Source organism: Staurois parvus, unplaced genomic scaffold (genome assembly GCF_062004578.1).
Source record: "Staurois parvus isolate SC_StPar_1 unplaced genomic scaffold, SC_StPar_1.0 ptg001181l, whole genome shotgun sequence".
Taxonomy (NCBI): Eukaryota; Metazoa; Chordata; class Amphibia; order Anura; family Ranidae; genus Staurois; species Staurois parvus.
Genome location: NW_028318977.1, coordinates 2,387,010 through 2,413,248, shown reverse-complemented (window position 1 = coordinate 2,413,248; position 26,239 = coordinate 2,387,010). Strand labels below are relative to the sequence as shown.

The 26,239-nt window shown below is 42.5% G+C and overlaps 1 protein-coding gene across 1 annotated transcript; it reads left to right on the top strand.

Annotated features, from left to right (window-relative positions):
- The first annotated feature begins 336 nt into the window (after positions 1 to 336).
- Positions 337 to 25,950, top strand: LOC149438568 (extracellular calcium-sensing receptor-like). The gene is made up of 6 exons (XM_089659652.1): positions 337 to 530; positions 4,352 to 4,643; positions 6,059 to 6,871; positions 14,460 to 14,687; positions 18,425 to 18,548; positions 25,037 to 25,950. The coding sequence occupies exons 1-6, from the start codon at positions 337 to 339 to the stop codon at positions 25,948 to 25,950; spliced, it is 2,565 nt and encodes an 854-aa protein (XP_089515778.1).
- Positions 25,951 to 26,239: the final 289 nt, after the last annotated feature.

Sequence of the window (26,239 nt, the reverse complement as noted above, 5' to 3'; positions counted from 1 at the left end):
CTGAAGCTGTCTTATTGCTCAGTGATATTTAAATACGCACCATATAGCTGTGATATATTATGAAGAAGTCTTCTGAAGGCTTTTTAAAGGCTGCAACAAGTGTTCAGGTCAGGTAACTCAGCACAGAGTTCTCACCAAATTCTTGAGTAGAAACCCATTACATGGTTTGACTCTCATAAATGTACCACTCAGCAATCTAGATGAAATAATCCTTTAAACCCGATAATACTGTAACCTTTGTCCCCTTATATTCCAGTTGGAGTGGCTGAGTGCACTCTGAAAAATATCCGACTCTAGTTCACCAACATCACACCAATGGCCATAAACAGGGGACTCATGCAGGTCCTTCTCCTCCTGTCATGGCTGAGTGAGGGGCAGTCTAGTCCCCATTGCAGTCCCCAGGGTTGGCCGAAAGATACCTTCTCACAATTTGGGGATATTCTGATTGGGGCAATTTTTGTGATTCATTCCGGATTCATCTTCCAACCACCAGCCTTCCAGGAGGAGCCAAAGCCAGTATCTTGTACAGGGTAAGTTCCAAAGGCAGCTGTCTGAAAGCCAAACTGATGCTTGTAAGGTTGTTTTCTGTTGTGCCCATCTAAAATAAATGTATGACAAAGTTGCCAGTCTACTATATGAGGTAAGTTCTGGAGACAACCCACTGATAGTTAAACCAATGTACAGTGTCAACATGTTTTAATTCTTGATATACATTCACCAGCCACTTTATTGGGTACACCTTGCAAGTACAAGGTTGGACCCCTTTTGCCTTCCGGTTTGCCTTAATTCTTCATGGCATACAGTTGTGTTCAAAATAATAGCAGTGTGTTGAAAAAAGTGAATAAAGCTCAAAATCCTTCTAATAGCTTTTATTTCTATCCACACAAATGCATTGGGAACACGACACATTCTATTCCAAATCAAAACATGAAGAAAAATAGATCAAATTTGTGTTGTTCCTCTAAAAAAATTGAAGAAAAGTGAATATTAGACTGTTCAAAAAAATCGCAGTGTTTGTATTTTTCTTTACAAACTCAAACATTCACTATATAAACTGAAAAATGTTTGAAGATTTTGCTTTCCTTTGAATGACTTCATGAATATTTGGTTGTAGTCGCACTGTTTCTGAGAACTGCTGTACATCTGTGTTGCATGGAGTCACCCAACTTCTGGCCCCTGTGATCAGGTATTCCAGCCCAGGATGATTGGACCACATTCCACAGTTCTTCTCTATTTCTTGGTTTTGCCTCAGAAACGGCATTTTTGATGTCACCCCACAAGTTTTCTATTGGATGAAGATCCGGGGATTGGGCTGGCCACTCCATAACGTCAATCTTGTTGGTCTGGAACCAAGATGTTGCACTTTTACTGGTGTGTTTGGGGTCGTTGTCTTGTTGGAACACCCATTTCAAGGGCATTTCCTCTTCAGCATAAGGCAGCATGACCTCTTCAAGTATTCTGATGTATTCAAACTGATCCATGATCCCTGGTATGCGATAAATAGGCCCAACACCGTAGTATGAGAAACATCCCCATATCATGATGCTTGCACCACCATGCTTCACGGTCTTCACAGTGTACTGTGGCTTGAATTCAGTGTTTGGGGGTCGTCTGACAAACTGTCTCCGGCCACTAGACCCAAAAAGAACAATCTTACTTTCATCAGTCCACAAAATGTTGCGCCATTTCTCTTTAGGCCAGTCAATGTGCTCTTTGGCAAATTGTAACCTCTTCAGCACATGTCTTTTTTTCAACAGTGGGACTTTGCGGGGGCTTCTTGCAGATAGCTTGGCTTCACATAGGTGTCTTCTAATTGTAACAGTCCTCACAGGGAACTTTACACCTTCTTTCATCTTCCTGCAGCTGATTGTTGGCTGAGTCCGCGCCATTTTGTCTATTTTTCATATGTTTTCCCCTCTCCAATCAACTTTTTAATCAAGGTACGCTGTTCTTCTGAACAATGTCTGGAACGACCCATTTTCCTCAGAATTTCAGAGAGAAATGCACTGTAACCAGCATGTACAACATTTGCTGCCTTCCTTCCTTAAATAAGGGCAATAATTGCCACCTGTTTTTCAAAGAATGAATGACCTCACTAATAGAACTCCACACTGCTATTATTTTGAACATGCCCCTTTCAATGAGTGATTCAATTACACAGAATCAGCAGCATGCATGTCATGACTGTTGGGTCTGTTGGATTTCTATTACTCTACTACACCTGCTAGGAAATTATTTGCCATGTAGAAATATCATTTCTACCAAAAACAGTGATTGATCAGGTTAGTGATGTCTGACTGCTATTATTTTGAACACAAGTGTAGATTTGACAAGGTGTAGAAACATTCCTCAGAGATTGTGGTCCATATTGACATAACAGCATCACGCAGTTGCTGCAGATTTATCAGCTGCACATCCATGAACTGTTGATACAAGGCAGGATGGATTCATGCTTCATGTTGTTTACTCCAAATTCTAACCCTACCATCTGAATATCGCAGCTGAAATTGTGACTCATGAGACCAGGCAACATTTTTCCAATCTTCTATTGTTGAATTTTGGTGAGCCTGTGGAAATTGTTGCCTCCGTTTCCTGATCTTAGCTGACAAAAGTGGCACCCAGTGTTGTCTTCTGTCTTCTGCTACTGCAGCCTATCAGCATCAAGGTTTGACATGTTGTGCATTCAGAGATGATATTCTGTGTACCTTACTTGTAACGAGTGGTTATTTGAGTTACTGTTGCCTTTCTAACATCTCAAACCAGTCTGCCATTCTCCTCTGACATCAACAAGGCATTTTCATCCACACAACTGCCGCTTACTGGATACTTTCTCTTTTTTGGACCATTCTCTGTAAACACTAGAAATGGTTGTGTATGAAAATCCCAGTAGATCAGCAGTTTTGTAAATACTCAGACCAGCCTGTCTGGCACCAACAACCATGCCACATTCAAGGTCACATAAATCCCCTTTCTTCCCCATTATGATTCTTGGTTTGAATTTCAGCAAAGTCATCTTCACCATACCTAAATGCATTGAGTTGCTGCCACATGATTGGCTGATTAGCAATTTGTGTTACCAAGCAATTGAACAGGTGTACCTCACAAAGTGACCGGTGAGTGTAATAAATGCACAATCTTGTACCCTCACAAGGGGCTTTTCCTAACATAGTCAGTGTCAGGGCCTGGACTTGAACCTGGGACTTCTACTGTGTCAGGCAGTAACTCTTCTCACTGAGCTACCTAAGATGCTGGACAACACTTTGCCTCATCTATTGGATAATCCTGTCTTGTTTGCTCTTGAACCTTGAACTCCTTGCTCCTCCCATGAACTTCCTATATAAGCCATGTCCTTGGACTTCCTCCTTGCCAGATTATTGTGCCTTCCAGCCAATATCCCGCTCATCTTTACTGCTGCCGTCTATATCTTTTGTGATCGACTTTTGGCTTGTGACTGACTCCGTTTTTTTCTTATCCCTGAACTGTTTGATTCGCTATTGGTTTCCAGCTTGCCCTTCCCCTGGTGGGGTGACCCTGAGACTGCGTCCTGGTATTCACACGCAGCCAAATCCATCTCCACCATTAGGAGCTCTGGGGAAGACCGGTGGATACTTAGACCTCGCACCTCAGGTGAGCCTGCATCATTCCCAGGGTGACCCGCTGGTGTTCCAATCCTACTGGTAGTAGATGTCCCAGGTTCAAATCCAGGCCCTGACAGTCAGATATATTGTTGTGTTTGTAATAGACTCAAAATAGCCATGTAGTAGGAGCATCTACACTAAGCATGGTTCCATTTTTTTTTTTACCCCTTGGAGCAAAGTCTTGTTGTGCAGATGAGGTCTATATAATGGGATTGAAGGGAAGTAAGAAAATACTGTAGTATAGTCAACATGGTCTTGCAAGTAGTGTTGAATGGTGGCAAGAGTTTAACTGGAAGTGAGAACTTGGGAGAAGAAAGATAGGCATCATATTTGGAAGAAGGTAGGTGGAAAGTGATAAAGGTGAGAAGGGTTGGTTAGGTAAAGTTATCGGATTCCCTGAAGACCTTTCTTTGTCTTTGTTAACAGTTTCTGCTCACAAGTCAAAGTGATGCTTATGAATGTGCATTGATAAAGTTTGCAACAGGAAAGGAGATGGACTCAAGAAATAACCTTCTTTGTAAACATTGTACACTAAGTCTCTTGTGTTCTAGAATGTTATCTACACATAAAGATTTACTGTTCTGTACACAGTATTAGTTTACTCTCTATCTTCTCTTGTTTTTGAAAAAAGTCATGGGGGGTGTGCACATCTTGCATAATACATACTATATTCCCTGATATATTCCCTGATATTTCCCTCTCATCTTGTGTAGGTTCCATATTCGTTACTATCGGGATATTCTGGGACTCATGTTTGCAGTAGATGAAGTTAACAATTCTCCGGACCTACTGCCTAATATCACTCTTGGCTTTAGCCTGTTGGATTCCTGTATGTCCGAGCTCCGGGCTTTAAGAGGAGTTCTGTCCCTGCTGTCAGGAATTGAAAATCCCTTTCCTGGTTATAATTGTCATACATCTTCAGTCATGGTCGGGGTTGTAGGTGAACAGCTTTCTGCCTTATCTATTCCCATTGCTCAAATACTTGGTGTCCTTCATTATCCACAGGTATGTTATTATCATTAATTTACAAGATTATAGCGCCAACAGTTTTTTACAAAAGGGAGGTTGTACAGTCACAATCCAATCCAATAGAAGAGATTCAGAAGGGTCCTTCTCATGAGAGTTTACAGTCTAAATGGAGAAGCAACAGATACATAAGGTAGTAACTGTGGGAGATGAGCTGATGGAGAAACTAAAATTCAATTTGTAGGGGAAGGCAGGATAGGCTTCCCTAAGCATGTGTGTTGTCAAGGATTTGTTGCCTGAAGGTAGACAGAGTAGGGGTATCACGTACCTGGTGATGGAGGCCAATGGAGAGAGGGCTTCCCTTGCAGCTAAGTTCCGGACTCCCCTGAGAGTGGGACAGCGGGAGTCAGGCCAAAGGTTGCACAGGTCGCCTGTAGGAGTGCTGGTTGGTGGTCCATTCAGAAGCACAGCTGGTGTACGGAGATGGGTCAGCAGACAGGAGTCACCTGTGCATGGTATGCAAGCCTTTCCGGGATTTGGATGTTTACTGGGTAGTCGGTTCAAGCCAAGGTCAGGTACCAGGTGGGAATCAGAGTGGATGTAGTCAGATGGGATAGCCGAGGTCATTCACAGAGAAGCGAGAGAGAGAGAGAGTATCCGTAAGCCAAGCCGAGGTCAGATCAGGGGTAAATCAGAGTAGACAGGTCCAGGAGCAAGCTGAGTCGATAACAGGCAATCACAAGTCAGAATCACAGGAAACAGGAACAGGGCACGGGGAGCTAGAGATCATCCAGCAACAAGAGGAAGTGATGAGCCTCCTTATAAAGGCCGTCTGGCACCAGACTGAGGCTGATGTGTACCTCTGCGGCCATGTAGAGTACTGGCAGAAATGCCAGATCTTCCAGAACTTCTACCGTGGACAAGACACTGTAAAGGGGATAGAGGAATAGACTGGGGAAGGGAGTTCTAGAGGATGAGAGAGGCTCTAGAGAAGTCCTAGAGATGAGCAAGGGAGGAGGTAACATGATTACTAGAGCAGGAAGTTTTGTGAGAAGAAGGCTACCTTCTTAGTGCTACTGAAGAATTGTATTTCTGTGGAGGTCTGTCAGTCAACTAGTGCTCAAGTCAGTCTTTAGACACCTCAAAACAGATCTATAAGATCAATCCATCAACCGATTTTCATTGGAAGCAACAAGGTCTGTGTGTGATTTGCCCTGTAATTGAATTTTGTTGTAGAGCAACAAGAATACTGAGTGAAACCTTGGCACACAGTTAGATGCACCTCTTATGAAAATATTTTAGGATGCAAAGATGTATTTTAAAAATTACTTTTTGGTTGTTTTGGAGCCTTAAATTTGAACTGAAAGCCTCACATATTTAGAATGATGATCACTTGTAAGTATCCTCATGCCAAAATCAACCAAGTGAAGATATGTACCTTGTTCCCTTTCCAGATCAGTCATGGGGCGACACTGTCATCCTTAAGCAATAAAATTAATTTTCCGTCCTTTTTCCGCACCATGCCCAGCAATCTCTTTCAGAACATTGCTCTCATCCAGCTGGTTGGGCAGTTTGGTTGGACTTGGGTTGGTATGTTAGTGGTGGACAATGATGTGGGGCAGCAGGGTGCCCATATTATACAAGCTGGAATTGAGAGAAATGGAGGCTGTGTTGCTTTTCTGGAGAAAATACATGTGAGGTATTCATCCCAGCAGATCAAGAGAGTGGTGGATGTCATTAAAAGAAGCTCCGTCAATGTGATCGTTCTCCATAGCCCAGAGGTCCATGCGAAGGCCCTGCTAGATGTCATGTTTGATGAAGGAGTAACTGGGAAAATTTTCATCACTTCAGCTTCCTTTATAATCACCCCTGGACTTTTCTCCAAGAAAGCCTGGAAGGTTCTAAATGGGACAATTGGACTGGTTGCCAGTACTGCCTCTATGCCAGGGTTTGAGGAGTTCCTCCTAAACCTTCACCCAAATGTCAGCTCAACCTACCCCTTCATTACGCTGTTCTGGGAGAAAGCTTTCAGCTGCCACTGGCTTGATGGAGAACTAGATGGTGTGGCCTGCACTGGACAAGAAGGGCTCAAAAGCAAGATTGTTCAATTATTTGAGACAAATGATCTCAGCTTGACTTATCATGCTTACCTGGCAGTATATGCCTACGCCCATGCTCTGCATTCACTACTTGACTGTCCAACTGTATCCGAGGGATATTTCAATCATAGAGTGTGCTCACATATTAATGATGCTCAACCCTGGAAGGTGCGTGACTATGTATGACATTTTAATATCTAGATTGCGACTTTTATTGTATATAGAAGGAAAAGACAATATACAACCAATACCAATACTACAAGCTCTTGAAATGCATCTAGGAGAATTAGCACAACATCCTGTGTGCATGAGGCCTTAGTATATTGAGAAAAGTTAGACTGAACCAAACTTAGCAAATAGTTCATGTAGTCCACTTAAAGTGTTACTAAACCCACAACAGTAAAATCAGTCTGTATGCATTACACATTATATATTATACACTACATTATATACAGTAAAGCATGCTTGTTATACTTACTGTGGAACCTCAGAGGTTAATCCTCTGCATTGTGTAAAAACTCTGTTTGATCCTGACTTCTCTGATCCCCCCCTTCTTCCAGTGCCCCCCTCTTGTTTCCTGATAAGTCATATTGTGTGGAGTCACTCTGCACATGCTCAGAATGGTGTGTATTGCTAGAGGTTTTTTTTTTCTTTTTCTTGGGAGAGTGCATGTGATCAGCACAGGGCCAATTAGCACTGTCCAGGCAGAGGTCAGGGGTCCTGCATCCTCCTAGAGTAAAATGAAAACTCCTCCTACAAGCTTTAACGTGCTAAGCTAAGACACTGATAGAAGTCACAAGAGTGCTATATACTGCTGATGAGAAAAGGTATTTAGCAGTTTATATTTAATAAACATAATTTCTTTCCCATGTTCTGTGTACTGTGGGAGACCAGATATAGTGAATGCAGAGATCTGGGAGACCAGATATAGTGAATGTAAGGTCCGGGGAGACCAGATATAGTGAATGCAGGGTCCGGGGAGACCAGATATAGTGAATGCAGGGTCCGGGGAGACCAGATATAGTGAATGCAGGGTCCGGGGAGACCAGATATAGTGAATGCGGGGTCCGGGGAGAGCGGATATAGTGAATGCAAGGTCCGGAGAGACCAAATATAGTGACTGCAGGGTCCAGGGAGACTGGATATAGTGAATGCAGGGTCCGGGGAGACCAGATATAGTGAATGCAGGGTCCGGGGAGACCAGATATAGTAAATGCAGGCTCCGGGGAGACCAGATATAGTGAATGCAGGGTCCGGGGAGACCAGATATAGTGAATGCACAGTCCGGGGAGACCAGATATAGTGAATGCAGGGTCCTGGGAGACCAGATATAGTGAATGCAGGGTCCGGGGAGAGCAGATATAGTGAATGCAGGGTCCGGCGAGACCGGATATAGTAAATGCAGGGTCCGGGGAGAGCAGATATAGTGAATGCAGGCTCTGGGGAGACCAGATATAGTGAATGCAGGGTCTGGGGAGACCAGATATAGTGAATGCAGGGTCTGGGGAGACCGGATATAGTGAATGCAGAGTCCGAGGAGACTGGATATAGTGAATGCAGGGTCCTGGGAGACCAGACATAGTGAATGCAGGGTCCGAGGAGACCGGATATAGTGAATGCAGGGTCCGGGGGGGAGACCGGATATAGTGAATGCAGGGTCCGGGGGGGAGACCGGATATAGTGAATGCAGGGTCCGGGGGGGAGACCGGATATAGTGAATGCAGGATCCTGGGAGACCAGACGCAGTGAATGCAGGGTCTGGGGAGACCAGATATAGTGAATGCGGGGTCTGGGGAGACCGGATATAGTGAATGCAGGGTCCGGGGAGACCAGATATAATGAATGCAGGGTCCTGGGAAAGCGGATATAGTGAATGCACGGTCCGGGGAGACCAGATACAGTGAATGCAGGGTCTGGGGAGACCAGATATAGTGAATGCAGGGTCCTGGAAGACCAGATATAGTGGATGCAGGGTCTGGGGAGAGCGGATATAGTGAATGCAGGGTCTGGGGAGACCAGATATAGTGAATGCAGGGTCCGGGGAGATCGGATATAGTGAATGCAGGGTCCTGGGAGAGCGGATATAGTGAATGCAGGGTCCGGGGAGACCGGATATAGTGAATTCAGGGTCCAGGGAGAGTGCATATAGTGAATGCAGGGTCCGGGGAGACCAGATATAGTGAATGCAGGGTCCGGGGAGACCAGATATAGTAAATGCGGGGTCCGGGGAGACCAGATATAGTGAATGCAGGGTCCGGGGTTTAGTAACACTTTAAATAAAGTTCTATCAATAATCTATAAGGCTATAAGTATAAAGGTAAATATAAAAACGTACTTTTTATTCAATATATATTATACACAACAAAGTTAAAACCTACACCAGGGCCCTGTTCTAAAAAAGAAAAGAAATAGAAATGGCAAAGTAACTGGAACAGAACGCTTGGATACACAGAATATAACTGGATATAACATTTATAGGTAAATTTGATCCAGGGAATATCCGATTGCCTCTCAAGGGATCAGGAAGGAATTTTTTCCCTTGCAGGAGCAAATTGGATCATGCTTTGCTGGGGTTTTTTTTGCCTTCCTCTGGAACAACTGTCGGTGTAGGATTATATATATTTTTTTTTATGGTTGAACTGGATGGACTTTTGACTTTTTTTCAGCCAGACTAACTATGTAACTATGTATTCTTGCCACATACAGTATGCCACAACATTTATTTTGGTTGTATATATCCAAGCAACAATGAATATAATAAACATAAACCAAAGATCTATGTACAAATCATCAAAACTATGCCAAGTTCCAAGGCGGGAGCTGCAGAGTAGATAAGTATTTGGCCAAAACCTCATGAAAAGTGCTTATAGCATACATGCCAGATGTATTTGGTATGCTGTATGAAGCCAGTAAGAATGTCTGACTTTAAATTTATAGGCAGTAGGCACGTGTATTGTATAAATGCAGCATATCACAGATTGACCTCAATGCACTCATATATCTTCCATGGATCATGCATCCTTGCACATTCAATGCACAACCTGGTCAATCATAATTGAGTTGGGACTTGTCAACAATTAGTATATGTATGGTAGCCATCCAACATATGTCAAAGAATGACCTCCATGCACCAATACAGCTTTCATGGATCATGTTTGCTTTCATGTACAATGCACAGTCCCTTTAATCCTTATTTATGTAGGATTCATAGGCAGTAGATACATATATTGCAGAAATCCAACATATATCAAAGAGTAATCTCAATGCACCCAATGTCTTTCACGGATCACGCTTACTTCTTTATATAATATACAGTCCCTTTAATCACAATTGACTTAGGATTCATTGGTAGTGAATACATGTACTGTAGCAATCCAGCATATATATAAAAAAAAATTCAATGCACCTGTATATCTTTCAGGGATCATGCTTCTACATCTAATGCACATTCCCGTTAATCGTAATTGACTTTGGATTCATCAGAAATGTATACTTGTATCTGCCCAAACCAACATATATCCAAGAAAAACCTCAATGCATCCATATAACTTTCACGGATCATGCTTACTTCTACATCTAATGCACATTCCCGTTAATCATAATTGACTCTGGATTCATCAGAAATGTATACTTGTATCGCCCCACTCCAACATATATCCAAGAACAACCTCAATACACCCATATAACTTTCATTGGCCATGCTTGCTTCTACATCTAATGCACATTCCCGTTAATCATAATTGACTTTGGATTCATCAAAAATGTATACTTGTATCTGCCCAAACCAACATATATCCAAGAAAAACCTCAATGCATCCATATAACTTTCACGGGTCATGCTTACTTCTACATCTAATGCACATTCCCGTTAATCATAATTGACTTTGGATTCATCAAAAATGTATACTTGTATCTGCCCAAACCAACATATATCCAAGAAAAACCTCAATGCATCCATATAACTTTCACGGATCATGCTTACTTCTACATCTAATGCACATTCCCGTTAATCATAATTGACTCTGGATTCATCAGAAATGTATACTTGTATCGCCCCACTCCAACATATATCCAAGAACAACCTCAATACACCCATATAACTTTCATTGGCCATGCTTGCTTCTACATCTAATGCACATTCCCGTTAATCATAATTGACTTTGGATTCATCAAAAATGTATACTTGTATCTGCCCACTCCAACATATATCCAAGAAAAACCTCAATGCATCCATATAACTTTCACGGGTCATGCTTACTTCTACATCTAATGCACATTCCCGTTAATCATAATTGACTCTGGATTCATCAGAAATGAATACTTGTATCGCCCCACTCCAACATATATCCAAGAACAACCTCAATACACCCATATAACTTTCATTGGCCATACTTACTTCTACATCTAATGCACAGTCCCATTAATCATAAATGACTCTGGATCCATCAGCAATGGATACACGTATTGAAGCAATCCAACATATATCACTGAATGACCTCAATGTTCCCACATGTCTATCATGGGTCATGGATACTTTCACATATAATGCATAGTCCTGTAAATCGTATAGATGTGCCTCATATGGTCCAAAGAACTGTGCAAACCTCATAGGAGTCAAAGGGGCCTGTAAAATGCACAGGCTGCTTCAGGATGGTAAGTCCATCTTAGCAACATTCATAAGAATCATAGAATCTCCTTTGCAAGCAGTGCAGTTGTATATACATTAGATAATCATGAGGATATTCTGTTACTACAGCCACCAACCAGAAAAGTTGGTAAAGCGCAAGTTTCTGCAGCCATACTTTGGATCTTGCCAACTCCTAAATGTTTCCTTAGTAAGCTGGCACCAATGCAATTAGGCAATAGGGTAGGACTACATGTTGGTAAAAGGCATGTGTATCCATGATGCATTTACTGCAAAATGTGATTGAATGGCAAAAGGAAGGTCTGCTTTTTTGACAGCCCTCTGTCCCCCACAACACAAAAGCCATTTGTAAACAAACATATCACCAGAAAAAAATAACCTGCCTTGGCCCCAGTCTCCAATGCATCCTAAAGGCATGGGTAACACCACCATGAGTTTCTGAATAAAATACTCAAAAATTAATAGAATATTCAATAGGCAATAGAATATTCCTAGACCAACCATCTCTAGTATCAGTGGATATCTCCACCCAAAACCAATATTTCTGTCTTGAAAGCTTGTTGACATTTGACACTCCTCTTTGGGACTTTGTTGTGAAATCCCCACTCCACCATACTTCCCAAAGCCTTCTAGCTGGTCTAATCAAATCATGATGCCACACACCCGATGGATGGGAATTTTGTGATGAAACCCCCCCTCCATCATACTTCCCAAAGCCTCCTAGTTAGTGTAGTCAAGTGACGACGTTGCACACTCAGTGGTTTGTGAATCCCCCCCTCCGCCATACTTCCCAAAGTCTTCTACTTCGTCTAGTCAAGTGACAATGTCACACACTTGATTTTTGGGGAATTTTTTGGTGAAATCTCACTCTCCACCATACTTCCAAAAGCCTTCTAGTTGGTCTAGTCAAGTAATTATGTCACACACTCAATGGATAGAAACTTTGCTGTGAAATCCTCCCTCCTCCATACTTCTCAAAGCCTTCTAGTTGGTCTAGCCAAGTGATGATGTCACACACTTGATGGATAGAAACTCTGCTGTGAAATCCCCCCTCTTCCACACTTCTCAAAACCATCTAGTTGGATTAGTTACAGTAAGTGATGAAGTCACACTCGATAGATAGATAGATAGATAGATAGATAGATAGATAGATAGATAGATACTTTGTTGTGAAATCCCCCTCCTTTATACTTCTCAAAACCATTTAGTTAGTGTAGTCAAATGATGGTGTCACATACTCAATGGATGGGGACTTTGTGGGGAAATAACCCTTCCCCCATACTTCCCAAAACCTTCTAGTTGGTCTATTCAAGTGACAATGTCACACACTCAATGGATGGGGACTTTATGGTAAAATCCCCTCTCCACCATACTTTACAAAGCCTTTTAGTTAGACTAGTCAAGTTACAATGTGACACACTCAATGGTTGGAGAGTTTGTGGTGAAATCCCACCCTCCACCATATTTCCCAAAGCCATCTAGTTGGAGTAGTCGAGTGATGATGTCACACACTTGATGAATGGGCACGTTTTCATGAATCCCACCTCCATCATATGTCTCAAAGCCATCTAGTTGGTCTAGACAAGTGATGATTTCCCACACTCGATAAGTAGATACTTTGTTGTGAAATCCCCCCCTCCCACATATTTCTCAAAGGCATCTAGTTGGTCTACTTAAGTGATGGTGTCACACACTCAATGGATGGGGACTTTGTGGTGAAATCCTAGCTCCACCATATTCTCCAATTCAATCTAGTTGCTCTAGTCAAGTAATTATGTCACACACTCAATGGATGGGGATTTCTTCATGAATTCCCCCCTCCACCATTCTACTCAAACCCATCTAGGTGGTCTAGTCAAGTGATTTCACACACTCAATGGATAGAAACTTTGGTGTGAAATCCCCCCTCCTCCATACTTCTTAAAGCCATCTAGTTGGTCTATTCAAAAAATGTTGTTACATACTCGATGCATGGGGACTTTGTGAAGAAATCTCCCCTCTACCATATTTTCCAAAGCCTTCTAGTTGGTCTAGTCAAGTGTCGATGTCACACACTCAATGATAGAGAACTTTGTTGTGAAATCCCACCCTCCACCATACTTCCCAAAGCCATCTAGTTGGTGTAGTCAATTGATGATGCCACACACTTAATGAATGGACACTTTGTCACAAATCTCTCTCCACCATACTTCTCAAAGCCATCTAGTTGGTCTAGTTAAGTGATGGTGTTCATTCGATGGATGGGGACTTCATGGTGAAATCCCCCCTCCACCATATTTTACAAATTAATCTAGTTGCTATAGTCAAGTAATGATGTCATGCACTCGATGGATGGGGATTTTACCAATCATTTCCCCTCCATTATTTTTCTCTATTTTTCTAGTTGTTCTAGTCAAGTGATGATTTCACACACTCAATGGATAGAAACTTTTCTGGGAAATCCCCCCTCTTCTATACTTCTTAAAGCCATCTAGTTGGTCTAGTCCAGTGATGATGTCACACACTCGATGAATGGAAACTTTGTAATGAAATCCATCCTCCTCCATACTTCTCAAAACCATCTAGTTGGTCTAGTCAAATGATGGTGTCACATACTTGATGGATGGGGACTTTGTGGTAAAACCCCCTTCCACTATATTTCCCAAAGCTTACTAGTTGGTCTTGTCAAGCGATGATGTCACACACTTGACAGATGGGTACTTTGTGATGAAAACACTATACTTCTCAAACCCATCTAGTTGGTCTGGTCAAGTGATGACATCACACACTCTTGATGGATTTTCCATAATGTAAAATGTAAAGGAGACTGGGAAAGAAATGGAGACAAGGAATGGGATTCGGGGTAAAGACAGAAAAACTCACTAATTTGTAAAAAAGAAGAATAAAAATACATTCTGGTGATGGCCACAATGGCCACAAAAACTGACTTATCCTTTAAGTATTTTTTTTATTTTCTGATTATTTAGATTTTTGTTAGGTGTAACTATAATAAAATAAAAGATTAAAAAACACAGCTTTTGGTGGAGTTGACACTTTAGTATTTTTATTTAGCATAATACAGTTGTCATAAAGCTCATGTTCTGAAATATTTGGTATTCCAAAATACCTCAGGTGCTCCGTTACCTCAAGAAAACCAATTTCCAAGCCAAGTTTGGGGAAGTGATGAAGTTTAATTCTGAGGGGGACATCCCGGCATTATATGACATCATGAACATTCAGATCCTCAATGACAGCTTCAGCGTGGTGAAAGTAGGAAGGATTGACCCTGAGGCCAAACCCCCGAGGGAGAAGATCAGTCTGAACATTGGCGCCATCCTGTGGAATGATTACTTTGTGCAGGTAATCAATCCGCGATACATGCTGAATTTTTTGGTTTCTAATTTTCTTTATGTCTTCAACATTGTGGGATCCAATAAATAAAATGAGAAAAGAGGAGAAATACTACAAAATAGATTTTCCCAGAAGTCATAGTGAGAGGCCAGAAAGATTTGCATGGAACCTCTGGGCTGCCTGTTCAACACCAGGACCATTTGATATGCCTTTATGGCAAATATGATGAGGAGAAACAGAGACAATATCAGATAACACTGACTAAGAAACTTATTTCAGGGCAAAGAGAGTGTTTGCTAATAATGGATTTTCCCATTTAGACATGCACTCAACTGCCACTTTATTAGATGCAACTTGGTAGTAGCTTGTTGGACCCCCTTTGGCCTTCAGAACAGCCTTAATTCTTTGTGGCATAGATTAAAAAAGGTGTTGGAAACAGGGGCGGACTGACAACTCATGGGGCCCCCGGGCAATAGGCGATCATGGAGCCCCTGTGTCCTTGCCCAAACTCAAAAAAGCCTATGAAAAAGGTACCAGGGGCATCTCATGGGGCCCCCTACTGACCCCAGGCCCTCGGGCAGTGCCCGAGTTTCCAAATGGTCAGTCCGCCCCTGGTTGGAAATATTCCTCAGGGATTTTGGTCTCTATTGACTCGAGTTACTGTTGCCTTTCTATCATCTCAAACCAGTCTGCCCATTCTCCTCTGACATCAACAAGACAACTGCCACTCGCTGGATATTTTCTCTTTTTCAGACCATTTTCTGTAAACCCTAGAGATGGTTGTGCATGAAAATCCTAGTACACTAGCGTTTTTTTAAATACTCAGACCAGCCCGTCTGGCATCAACAACCATACCAAGTTTAAAGTCACTTAAATCCCCTTTCTTCCCCATTCTAATGCTTGGTCTGAACTTCAGCAAGTCATCTTCACCACATCTACATGCCTAAATGCAATGAGTTCAGTGGTGTATTTAGGTTTTGTTCAGCCCTAGGCAACACAAACATCGTCTGCCCCCACGGACACTGACCAACACAACCCCCCTTCCCCCTCCCATGGAGTGAGCCTGACATTGACAACACCACCCCTGCCCCCCAACTGGAAGAGCCTTCCACTACCCTCACTCATCTCCACAGCTCCAGACATCCCTGGGAACAAAAGTCAGGCTCTACATACACCATCAAGCAGTCTCTCTCTGGTCCCACTTGGTTCCCACAGTGCTCATGTCTGTCCCTTCTTTCATCCCTACTTCTGGGGGGAGGTGCTGCCCCCTTGATAAATGCCACCCTAGGCAAGTGCCTTGCTTGCCTTGTGGTAAATACGCCCCTGAATGAGTTGCTGCCATGCGATTGGCTGATTAGCAGTTTGTGTTACCAAGCAATTGAGCAGATGTACCTATTAAAGTGTCTGGTGAGTGTAAAGCTTTACCTATTCCCACCCTCTTGCTGTAGGCTTTCTGTTGGCTTCCCACTGGTCCTTGAAGAGCTGTAAATACTAGGGGCATTTCTTGGGTTTCCTGATCATATGATCACTGTGATTAACTGCCGCAGTGATCAAATGATCATATCCTGTCCTACCAGATTTTTATTACCACTGTGCAATCGGAAGTATATTTTTCCAAAACACACACATTTCCTCATGTTATATAAAAATGCTGGAAGTACAGAAAAATGTACTTTACGCTATAGAAAAATACCTACTGATCTGACATAAATCCAGCATAATTTGCGACAGTACAGGAGTGGATGACACTACAACCTCCCAAATTCTCATCTTTTCTTTTTCATCAGGCCAAATCGGGGTCTTGAAAGGCATTACCAGTCCTAGTCTTTGGCTCATAGTTGAGGTTTGACCCCATTTACTTGAATGAGGCACAAAGTACTGCCCAACAAAGTCAACTGGAGGTATTATTTTTGCTATGCCACAAAGAAAAGCCTTTTCAGCTTAAGGGGAGCGGTTGGGGGTCTGTAAAACCCCCACTCAGTAGCCTGTTTTTACTGTCCCACTAGTTGAAATTTCATTAGGTATCTACCAATATCTGAGTCACCTTTGGTGACCTTAAAGCGGTAGTAAACACTGCTTGTTTATTCATACCTACTGGTAAGCCTTTAACCGTTTGAGTTTCATAAGGTTTTACCCTCTTCATGATCAGGCCTTTTTTTGCAGTTCAGCACTGAGTTACTTTAAATGGTGATTGTGCAGTCATGCAATGAAAACAAAAGGTATATAATTTTTTTCACACAAATAGAGCTTTCTTTTGGTGGTATTTTACGACCACTGAGTTTTTTTATTTTTTGTGATTTCTACTTTCTGCTATAAAACATATCCAATAAAAAAAAATAAAAATGCTTCATAGCTTCAGGCCAATATGCATTCTGCTACATATTTTCGGTAATAAAAACCAAATAACCGTATATTGATTAGTTTGATCAGGGGCATAGCTACATGGGTCACAGGGGTTTCAATTGAAACCTGACCCCATGCTACAAGGGGCCCGTGAGACCCCCTGAAGGACTGAATAGGAGGAGCAGGGTTACTGCATATAGAGGAATCCATCTCACCATGTTCCTCTTGCAGCTGCTGAATGTCTGCAGGAGGTGGAGGAGGAGAAGCAGGCATTCAGCAGCTGCAGGAGGAACATGGAGAGATGGATTCCTCTATATGGTATTTGATCACTCTTGTGTTTTTACAATATAAACAAAAAACCAAAAATTTTGAATAATACCAAACATTTTATTTTTTCTGCTATAAAACATATCCAATAAAAAAAATAAAAAAATTAAATTTCTTTAAAACATTTTTGGCCAAAATGTATTTTGCTACATGTCTTTGGTAAAAAAAAAATCCCAATAAGTGTATATTGATTGGTTGCATGAAAGTTATATCATCTACAAACTATGATATAGATACTGGAATTTGTATGTATTATTTTTTATACTGTAATAGTGGCAATCAGGGACTTATAGCGGGCAATCTGGCACTAACTGACACTTTGTGGGAACTAACTAACTGCCACAGACATCTCCAGTGACACTAATACAGAGATCTAATAATATACACTAACACTGTACTAATGACACTGGCTGGGAAGGAGTTAACATCTAGGGGCACTCAATGGGTAACTATATGCCTTACAGTGCTTGGTGTGTTTACTGTGTGCTGATTTTACTAAGGGATGTGCCAGTTTTTATTACCTGCTTTGCAGGGAGTCAAAATCTAGCACATCCCCACTGTCAGGACAGAGCTGTGTGTCAAATACCATCACAGATCTGTGTCTTGTCATCAGCTTCGCCGATAGATGGGTCCCGGCCATCAATCATTGGCCAGGACCAACTTATTGGCTTGTGCTGTAACTAATCACAGCAAAGCCGGATGGTGGTCACGCACAGGCGCCCCCTACCCAAAAGAGCTGGATCACATATCAGATTCATGAACCAGTGCAGAGAGGCCATGGAACCCTAGCGTTATTCCAGAGGTTACAAGGGGTTCATTGAGCTGTGATTGATTGTCCTCTCGTTCGATATTACCTCCATAGATCCAAGGTTGCATTTTTCCTACTGATCACCAATCCAAGCGTCATTTTCTTCCATTGGCCCCCAAACAAATTGGTTTTATTAAGGGTTCTCTGAGACCTGAAAATTATTTTAGGGGTTCCTCAAGTTTAAAAAGAGGGTTATGTAGTGCATGGCACTTCTACAATGGCTTCTACTCTCCGATATACCATAATGACAATATTTTCTCCCCAGCAGGTGCCGATCTCTGTCTGCAGTAACAGCTGTCAGCCAGGTTACAGGAAAGCCCCTCTGAAAGGAAGACCCATCTGCTGCTATGACTGTGTTCCCTGTTCTGAGGGAGAGATGACCAATCACACAGGTATCATATGGCAGAGCTTCATGTCCTCTAATTAGATGTCTGGTAGTTGGTTTAATCTGCTGCATCTTTTAGTATCCACCGAAGATGATCTATGAATGTATCAGGTTAAGCCAACTGTAGTTAGATACCATCAACTGGACTTGGTTTGTAATGTTGAAGACCAGAAGTCATTTGGATGGTTGGTGAGATTTGTTCAACAATCAAAAAAAAAAAGACTAAGACTATGTTCTACTAGATATACCATGGCCTGGATCAGGGGCGGACTGACCATTTGGAAACTTGGGGACTGCCCGAGGGCCCGGGGTCAGTAGGGGGCACCATGAGATGCCACTGGTGCCTTTTTCATAGGCTTTTTTCAGTTTGGGCAAGGACACAGGGGCCCCATGATCCCCATGAGTTGTCAGTCCACCCCTGGCCTGGATACATGAGAAATATCAAAGACAAGTTTCAGGCAAAGTTTAATTGGCATTTGGAAAAGTTCACAAATCAAAGTATCATTCTACTTTAGGTTTGGGACAATCAGTTTGATAATGACTAGTCATCGTACTATATCTACTGTTACTGCTGGTAGCTGAGCACCCTTTGAGGCTCTCATCTATATACACTCACCGGCCACTTTATTAGGCCCACCTGTTCAATTGCTTGGTAACACAAATTGCTAATCAGACAATCACATGGCAGCAACTCAATACATTTAGACATGTAGACGTGGTGAAGACGACACGCTGAAGTTCAATTCGAGCATCAGAATGGGGAAAAAGGATTTAAGTGACTTTGATCATGGCATGGTTGTTGGTGCCAGACAGAAGAGTCTGTGTATTTCAAAAACTGCTGATCTACTGGGATTTTCACGCACAACCATCTCCAGAGAATGGTCCAAAAAAGAGAAAATATCCAGTAAGCGGCAGTTGTATGGAGGAAAATGCCTTGCTGATGTCAGAGGTCAGAGCAGAATGGACAGACTGGTTGCTGCAACATTCAAATGGTAGGGTCAAAATTTGGCAGAAACAACATGAAAGCATGGATCCATCCTGCCTTGTATCAATGGTTCAGGCTGGTGGTGTAATGGTTTGGAGATTTTCTTAGCACTAGCAAGGTGGATCTAATAAAGTGGCCGATGAGTGTACATTTAAGCTTTGCCTTGTACCAACTATTGTCACACCATTGCCATACATCCCACACTTTGGGAAACATTGCATCAACTTTCATACACTGCATGTCCTACACATCCATCCCTGGAATGTATAAAAAAACTAAGATCCATATTTTTAATAAGTTCAGACTTCTTGTTAAAAAAAAGGAGGGAGAGGATTACCCATCTGACAAAGGCTCCCTCTGTATTGTTCGCATAATAATTTATCTGGCTTACCCTTAGCATATTTTCTCATTTATCATCCAGGCCCCTGGGACATTGTTAACCCTGCCCACAGTCCACATTTTTATCCATCCACTTTCTGGGTGGGAGTGGCCAAATCATTCCCACTGAATGGTGTGGTCCTGTCCAGACCCTGCTTCTAATTAAGGGGGCCTATCATGCCCAATCTATAGACCGGTCACACCTAAGCCCTGTGTAATGGAACCAGACCCTGAGTGCACTAGGGTATTTCCGTTAGACTCCCGCTTCCCTGTCCGAACACAGATCCACGGACACCACCGCTGACCATACAAAACTAGACGACACCAGTTTTGTATTAAACTATGAAATAGACTGCTTTATTTTAACACAGACACAAGATATAAGCATTCAAGGGAACAACCCACCTCCCTGCATAAGGACACAGGGCGGAACAAACCAAATCTAGCAACAAGAAACACATCAGCAGACACCCCCCACCAAGCCAATACACAAACACATACATTCCATAATAGTTTGCTCCCAAGCAAGACACACAATAGAACAATGGGATGCAATCACGTAACACCAAACAGGCTTTTTATACAATACACACTGAGACTGATCACATGATAATATGCAAACGCAGCTATATACGGAAATAAAATACAAATAAAATAGAAAAATAGAAATAAATAAATAAAATAGAAAAAAATACAGAAATAGACTTAGAAATAGAAATAGACTAAACAGTAAGTCAATTAGGTTAGCTAGCTGGCTGATCAAACAAAAGGTGAATGGGAGTTCACACCTAGACAATGGTTGAATGAATTAGGATCTCACTAAAGAGCAGAAGGTCCTGCTCCTTCAATTTACATGTCTAGTTTGAATCAACAACCAGGAATAGTCTTCCTATGGCTGATAAATATTACTGTCACATTGGAAGTAATTCCAACCGCATTCGCAGCATCCATTAGTCTCCCTGTGCCCCTAAGAGACACAGGGTGACTTACACATAAGAGGGATATGGGCATCTGAGACAGGGGTCTCCCCACCCCTCCAAAGGGGGCTTTGTTTCATGGGCGCCCCACCCGATGTCACTCCCGTCACACCCTGGCTTTAAATATCCACGTATCCCTACAATTATTGCCTCTTGTAGTCATTATTATTATTATTACATTATTATACAGGATTTATATAGCGCCAACAGTTTACGCAGCGCTTTACAATATAAAGGGGGACAGTACAATTACAATACAGTTCAATACAGAAATAATAGGAGGGCCCTGCTCGTGGAGCTTACAATCCAAAGGAAGGGGGAGGTGGTACAAAAAGGTAATAACTGCAGGAGATGATCTGATGGAGGTGACTCAAGTACAGTTCTTAGGTGGAGGTGGAGGTGGGGTAGGCTTCCCTGAATAAATGAGTTTTCACTGTATGCCTAAAGGTGGACAGGGTAAGACGTACCGGACATACTGGGGCAGGGAATTCCAGAGGATGGGAGAGGCTCTGGAAAAGTCTTGGCAGCAAGCATGGGAGGAGGTAACAAGGGACTAGAGAGAAGGAGGTCTTGGGAGGAGCAGAGATGAGGTTGGTGATGTAGCTGGGGGCGATGTTGTGGATGGCCTTGTATGTTATGGTAAGTATTTTGAATTTTATACATTAGGCTAGTGGAAGCCAGTGAAGAGATTGCATAGAGGGGCAGCAGTCACTGATCGGTTGGTAAGGTGTAGTAGTCTAGCAGCAACATTCATAATAGACAGAAGGGGGGATAGTCTGTATAGGGGTAGATCAGTTTTGAGGGATTTGCAGTAAAGAAGACAGGATATAACCAAGGAGTGAATAAGTTGTTTTGTGGTTTCATTATTCAGGAAGGAGCAAATTCTGGGAATGTTATGGAGGTTAAGGCGGCAAGATTTAGCCGGTGATTGGATGTGGGGGCTGCAGGAGAGGGCAGAGTCTAGGATTATGCCTAGCACCCTGGCATATGGGAAGGGACCATTGGTTTTGCTGTTGACCTCAATGGTAAAGTCATGAGCGGATCGGGGAGGAAGAAATATTACATGCTCAGTTTTAGAAAGATTGCGTTTGAGGAAGTGGTGTAACATCCATACTGATATGTTGCAAAATTTGCAGTAGCTCAAATAAAGCTGATTCTATGATTCCCAGGACATAGACCAGGACACAACTATAGCAGGACAGAGAGCCAAGAGATTGAACTGTCCTGCATGGCAAATCCAAAACAGTTGGCCTGATTTATTCACTTCTACAGGAGAAGGAAGAGAAGGGTATAAGATATTGAAACACCTTCAAGTGGTTGTAAAGGCTCAAGATGTTTTACCTTCATGCTTTATATGCATAAATGTAAAAAACCTTTTGTGTGTGGCAGTCCCCCCCCAGCCCCCAATACTTAGCTGAGCCCCATCGCGATCCAGCAATGTGCACCAGAGTCTTAACTCTCCAGGGATTCTCCCTCCTAATTGGCTGAGATCACAATCACAGCCAGTGAGCCAATGAGGAGAGAGAGGGGGCAGAGTCGAGCCATGGCTCTGTGTGTAAATGGACATGCAGAGCAGCAGCTCAGAGGCAAGCCTGCTTGGGTACTCCCCTCTGGGGGCACTCAGCAGGAGGGAGGGGAAAGGAGCACAGGCGTGGGACCTGAAAAGAGGAGGATCAGGGTTGCTCTGTGAAAAACCACTGCACATAGCAGGTAAGTATAGACATGTTAGTTATTTTAAAAAAAATGCCTTTAATATCACTTTAAAAAAGCTTGGTTACATCCTCTTTTTTATAGGACCATTCCTGTTAAAGTGGACAAGTAATAATTTCTTAACAAAACAATTCTGATATTTTTAGCTAATATGAAAATTTTGACCAAGGTGTCTTCTAAATATCTACGTCTCCTGCATCTGATTGGTAGTGACTGATTTCTCCCTTTAGAAAAGAGTGTTTCATGTAGTACACATCCTACATCTTACATGCATCTTTAAGCACATAAAGTCAGTTTTAGAGTAGGGAACCTTAAAACAGCATTATGTTTAGGAAGCCCTCAAATGTTCCAGAGGCCTACACTGGGATAGAAAGAGAGGAGGCACAATTACTAGGTTGATGTGGTAAGATGGGCAAACTCAACTGGTAGTGGCAGCGGTGAACAATGCATGAGATAGGTACACCCAAGCAGGGGCGGACTAACAACTCATTGGGCTTCCGGGCAATAGGGGATCATGGGGCCCCTGTGTCCTTGCCCAAACTCAAAAAAGCCTATGAAAAAGGTACCAGGGGCATCTCATGGGGCCCCTTACTGACCCCGGGCCCTCGGGCAGTGCCCGGGTTTCCAAATGGTCAGTCCGCCCCTGCACCCAAGAACAGTCCAGGCAAAAACTTTTATTTAGTAAGGCAGTAATTAAACAGTTTTAATACAGTAGGGCAGGGGTCTCCAAACTTTATGAACAAAGGGCAAGTTTTCTGTCCTTGAGGCTTTAGAGGGGGCAGATTGTGGGCAGTGGGAATAGAAAATGCTCTGGTGTCAGAGTAAAAAGTGCCCCATCATTAGTTTTGTTGAAACCCCTCTTTTTTTTAGAGAGAATAGGTGCAGGAACTCCCCCCTTCTGAATATTTTCTGGTCTCCTCCCCCTCTACCCACCTCCGAGCACAGTCCCTTGGTTTCACCCCCTATCCACCTCCCAGTACTGCTCCTTATAGAGAATACCCAGCCAAGTATAATTTTTTGGTGCTATGTAGAGTAATTTATATGAAATTTGTTAATGATAACAAGGAAAGCTTTAAAATAGATCCCATGCAGCCATCAGCAATAGACCCCCCAAGGAACAAAATACCACCCCAACAACAATAGACCCCTACAGCAGCCACAGATTTCCCAGCAGCAGCCAGCATCAATAGACTCTCCAGCAGCCAGAAATAATAGACCCCTTCCTTAACAGTAGGTCACTTCCAGCAACAACAAATCCCCCACCAGTAACAGTAGACCACAATGCAAAAACAGATCCCCTCCAGGGACAATAGATCTCCCAGCAGCCAGAACCTTCCAGCATAGCCCAGCACCCCTTGCCATTACATATATTCAGTGCTGTAGATGCCGGAACTGCATTCCCCCATGTTTCCACTGAAAAAATGCCCTGGTTGGAAGAAATAGCGCCTAATTGTTGGTATCAGTGGGAGGAACAGTGTCCAATGTTGGTGTTCAAAGTAGGAATGGTGCCCCATCGTTGGTGTCTGCGGAAGGAATGGTGCCCCATAGGTATTGTCTGTAAGAGGAATTGTGCCCCATCATTGGTCTTATTGAATGATATGGTGCTGAAGAGTCAGATAAAGGCAAGCAAAGGGCCACATCTGGCCTGCGGGCCGCAGTTTGGAGACCACTGCAGTAGCTTTGTACAACAACTCCATAGCATAAAACAAATTATCATCATCATCTGAGCCGTTAACTAAACACAGGTCAGTTCCAAGCCAGCAGGGTACTCCTAAAGGGTTTCTGACCACAAACAGGCAGCTCTTGTACCTATTTTTGTGTTCTGTCAACAGTGAGCCTTTTCACCCAGCAGCAGGCTCCCACAGCAGAGAGTGAGCAAGTCCTGATCATCAGTCAACTTGCATATATACTGTATATAAAGGCTTGTGAACAGCAGAAACTAATAACAATGTCTGGCTACCAGGTAAGATGTGGATTCAGGGATGTAGGATTTTTTTTTTTATTTAAAGCTCTGCAAAGCCTTGGGTCTCCAGGAGCCAAACCAGGACTTTTTAAGATTCTGACAAAACAAAAATGTTGATTTTTCGAAAACAGACACAAGTCCTGGAGCCCCTTACCTGGTAAGTAGGTGAGGAATCCAAGTGACACATAAAAACCATCACCAACCAGTGATATCAGTGATCAACATACTTCTGCTCTGATGTTGGCTTTGATATTAGAGTATTGTTTTGTAACTTGGTTTATCTTCAGAGTAAAAGACTCAGCGCACCTCGGGCAGAAAGTACAACAGTTTATCCAGAAAATAGCTTTCCTAATGACCCCGAACAATAACACATATTGCATTAACCCCCACAGATATTATTTACGCACAAAGTTGACTATTCCTTTTAGGTACAGCGACTAGAGACATCATCCATTTAAAAATAATCTCTACATTTTTTATAGATGCTGCTGAATGCACCATATGTCCCTCCGATCAGTGGTCCAATGAGGAAAGAGACAGATGTATCCCGAAAGTGATAGAGTTCCTCTCATACGATGAACCGTTGGGAATTGTATTAGCAATAATGGTTGTTATATTGTCAGTCATCACACTCTGCATCTTAATCATCTTCATTACATATCAGGACACACCCATCATCAAAGCCACCAATAGGGAGCTGAGCTACACCTTGCTTGTGTCTCTAATTCTCTGCTTCCTCTGCTGTCTGGTGTTCATTGGTCAACCTTCCACTTTTAGTTGTCTCCTGAGACAAGCCTTCTTCAGTGTGGCCTTCTCCATCAGCATCTCCTCAGTTCTGGCAAAGACTATCATGGTGATCATTGCCTTTAAAGCCACCAGATTTAACAGTCCCTTGAGGAAATGGCTGGGTCCTACAATCCCTCGCAATGTTGTAGGATTTTGTTTAGTTTTTCAGATTAGCATTTGTTTCTTATGGCTGCACGAGTCACCTCCATTTCCAACACTGAACACTCAAAACCATAAGATAACATTTGAATGTAACGAAGGACAGAAAGAATTTTTCTACTTGACTCTGGGGTTTATGGGCTTTCTAGCCATGGTAAGTTTCTTAGTGGCTTTTCTGGCAAGGAATCTCCCAGGAACCTTCAATGAGGCCAAACTGATCACCTTCAGCATGCTGGTCTTCTGTTCTGTCTGGATCTCCTTCATACCGGCCTATTTGAGCACCAGTGGAAAATACACCGTGGCTGTCCAGATATTTACCATCCTAGCTTCCAGCGCTGGACTGCTTAGCTGTATATTCCTACCGAAATGTTACATCATCCTCCTGAGACCAGAGAGGAACAATAGAGATTTTTTATCAGGAAATAGAAAGAAAAGAGATTTGATTAAATAAATGCCATTATCCAGATAGGATTCTAATACAGAGAGTAATACAGTTTTTTTTTATGGATACAGAAAGGTTTAGGCAGTCCTAAAGCAAAATTGTGCCTTTCCTATTCAAGTCAAAACAGCAGATTTGCATTAGGCCCGCATTTAGCTCATTTGAGCAAATACTAAAGTTTCCTTTACACCTGCTTAAGATGAACCCCTTCCCCAGGGGACTTCCATTGTATCTTCTGGACTTGTCCAACAATCATCAGGTTCTGGGAAGAGGTACTGACTATGATTAATGCTGTGATATT

Bases quoted from the DNA above. Each gene is read 5' to 3' on its own strand.
- LOC149438568 (XM_089659652.1), top strand. From the start codon at position 337: ATGCAGGTCCTTCTCCTCCTGTCATGGCTGAGTGAGGGGCAGTCTAGT. The intron at 6,872-14,459 runs GTGCGTGACTAT...AAAATACCTCAG, and splicing joins ATGATGCTCAACCCTGGAAG to GTGCTCCGTTACCTCAAGAA. The intron at 18,549-25,036 runs GTATCATATGGC...CATTTTTTATAG, and splicing joins AGAGATGACCAATCACACAG to ATGCTGCTGAATGCACCATA.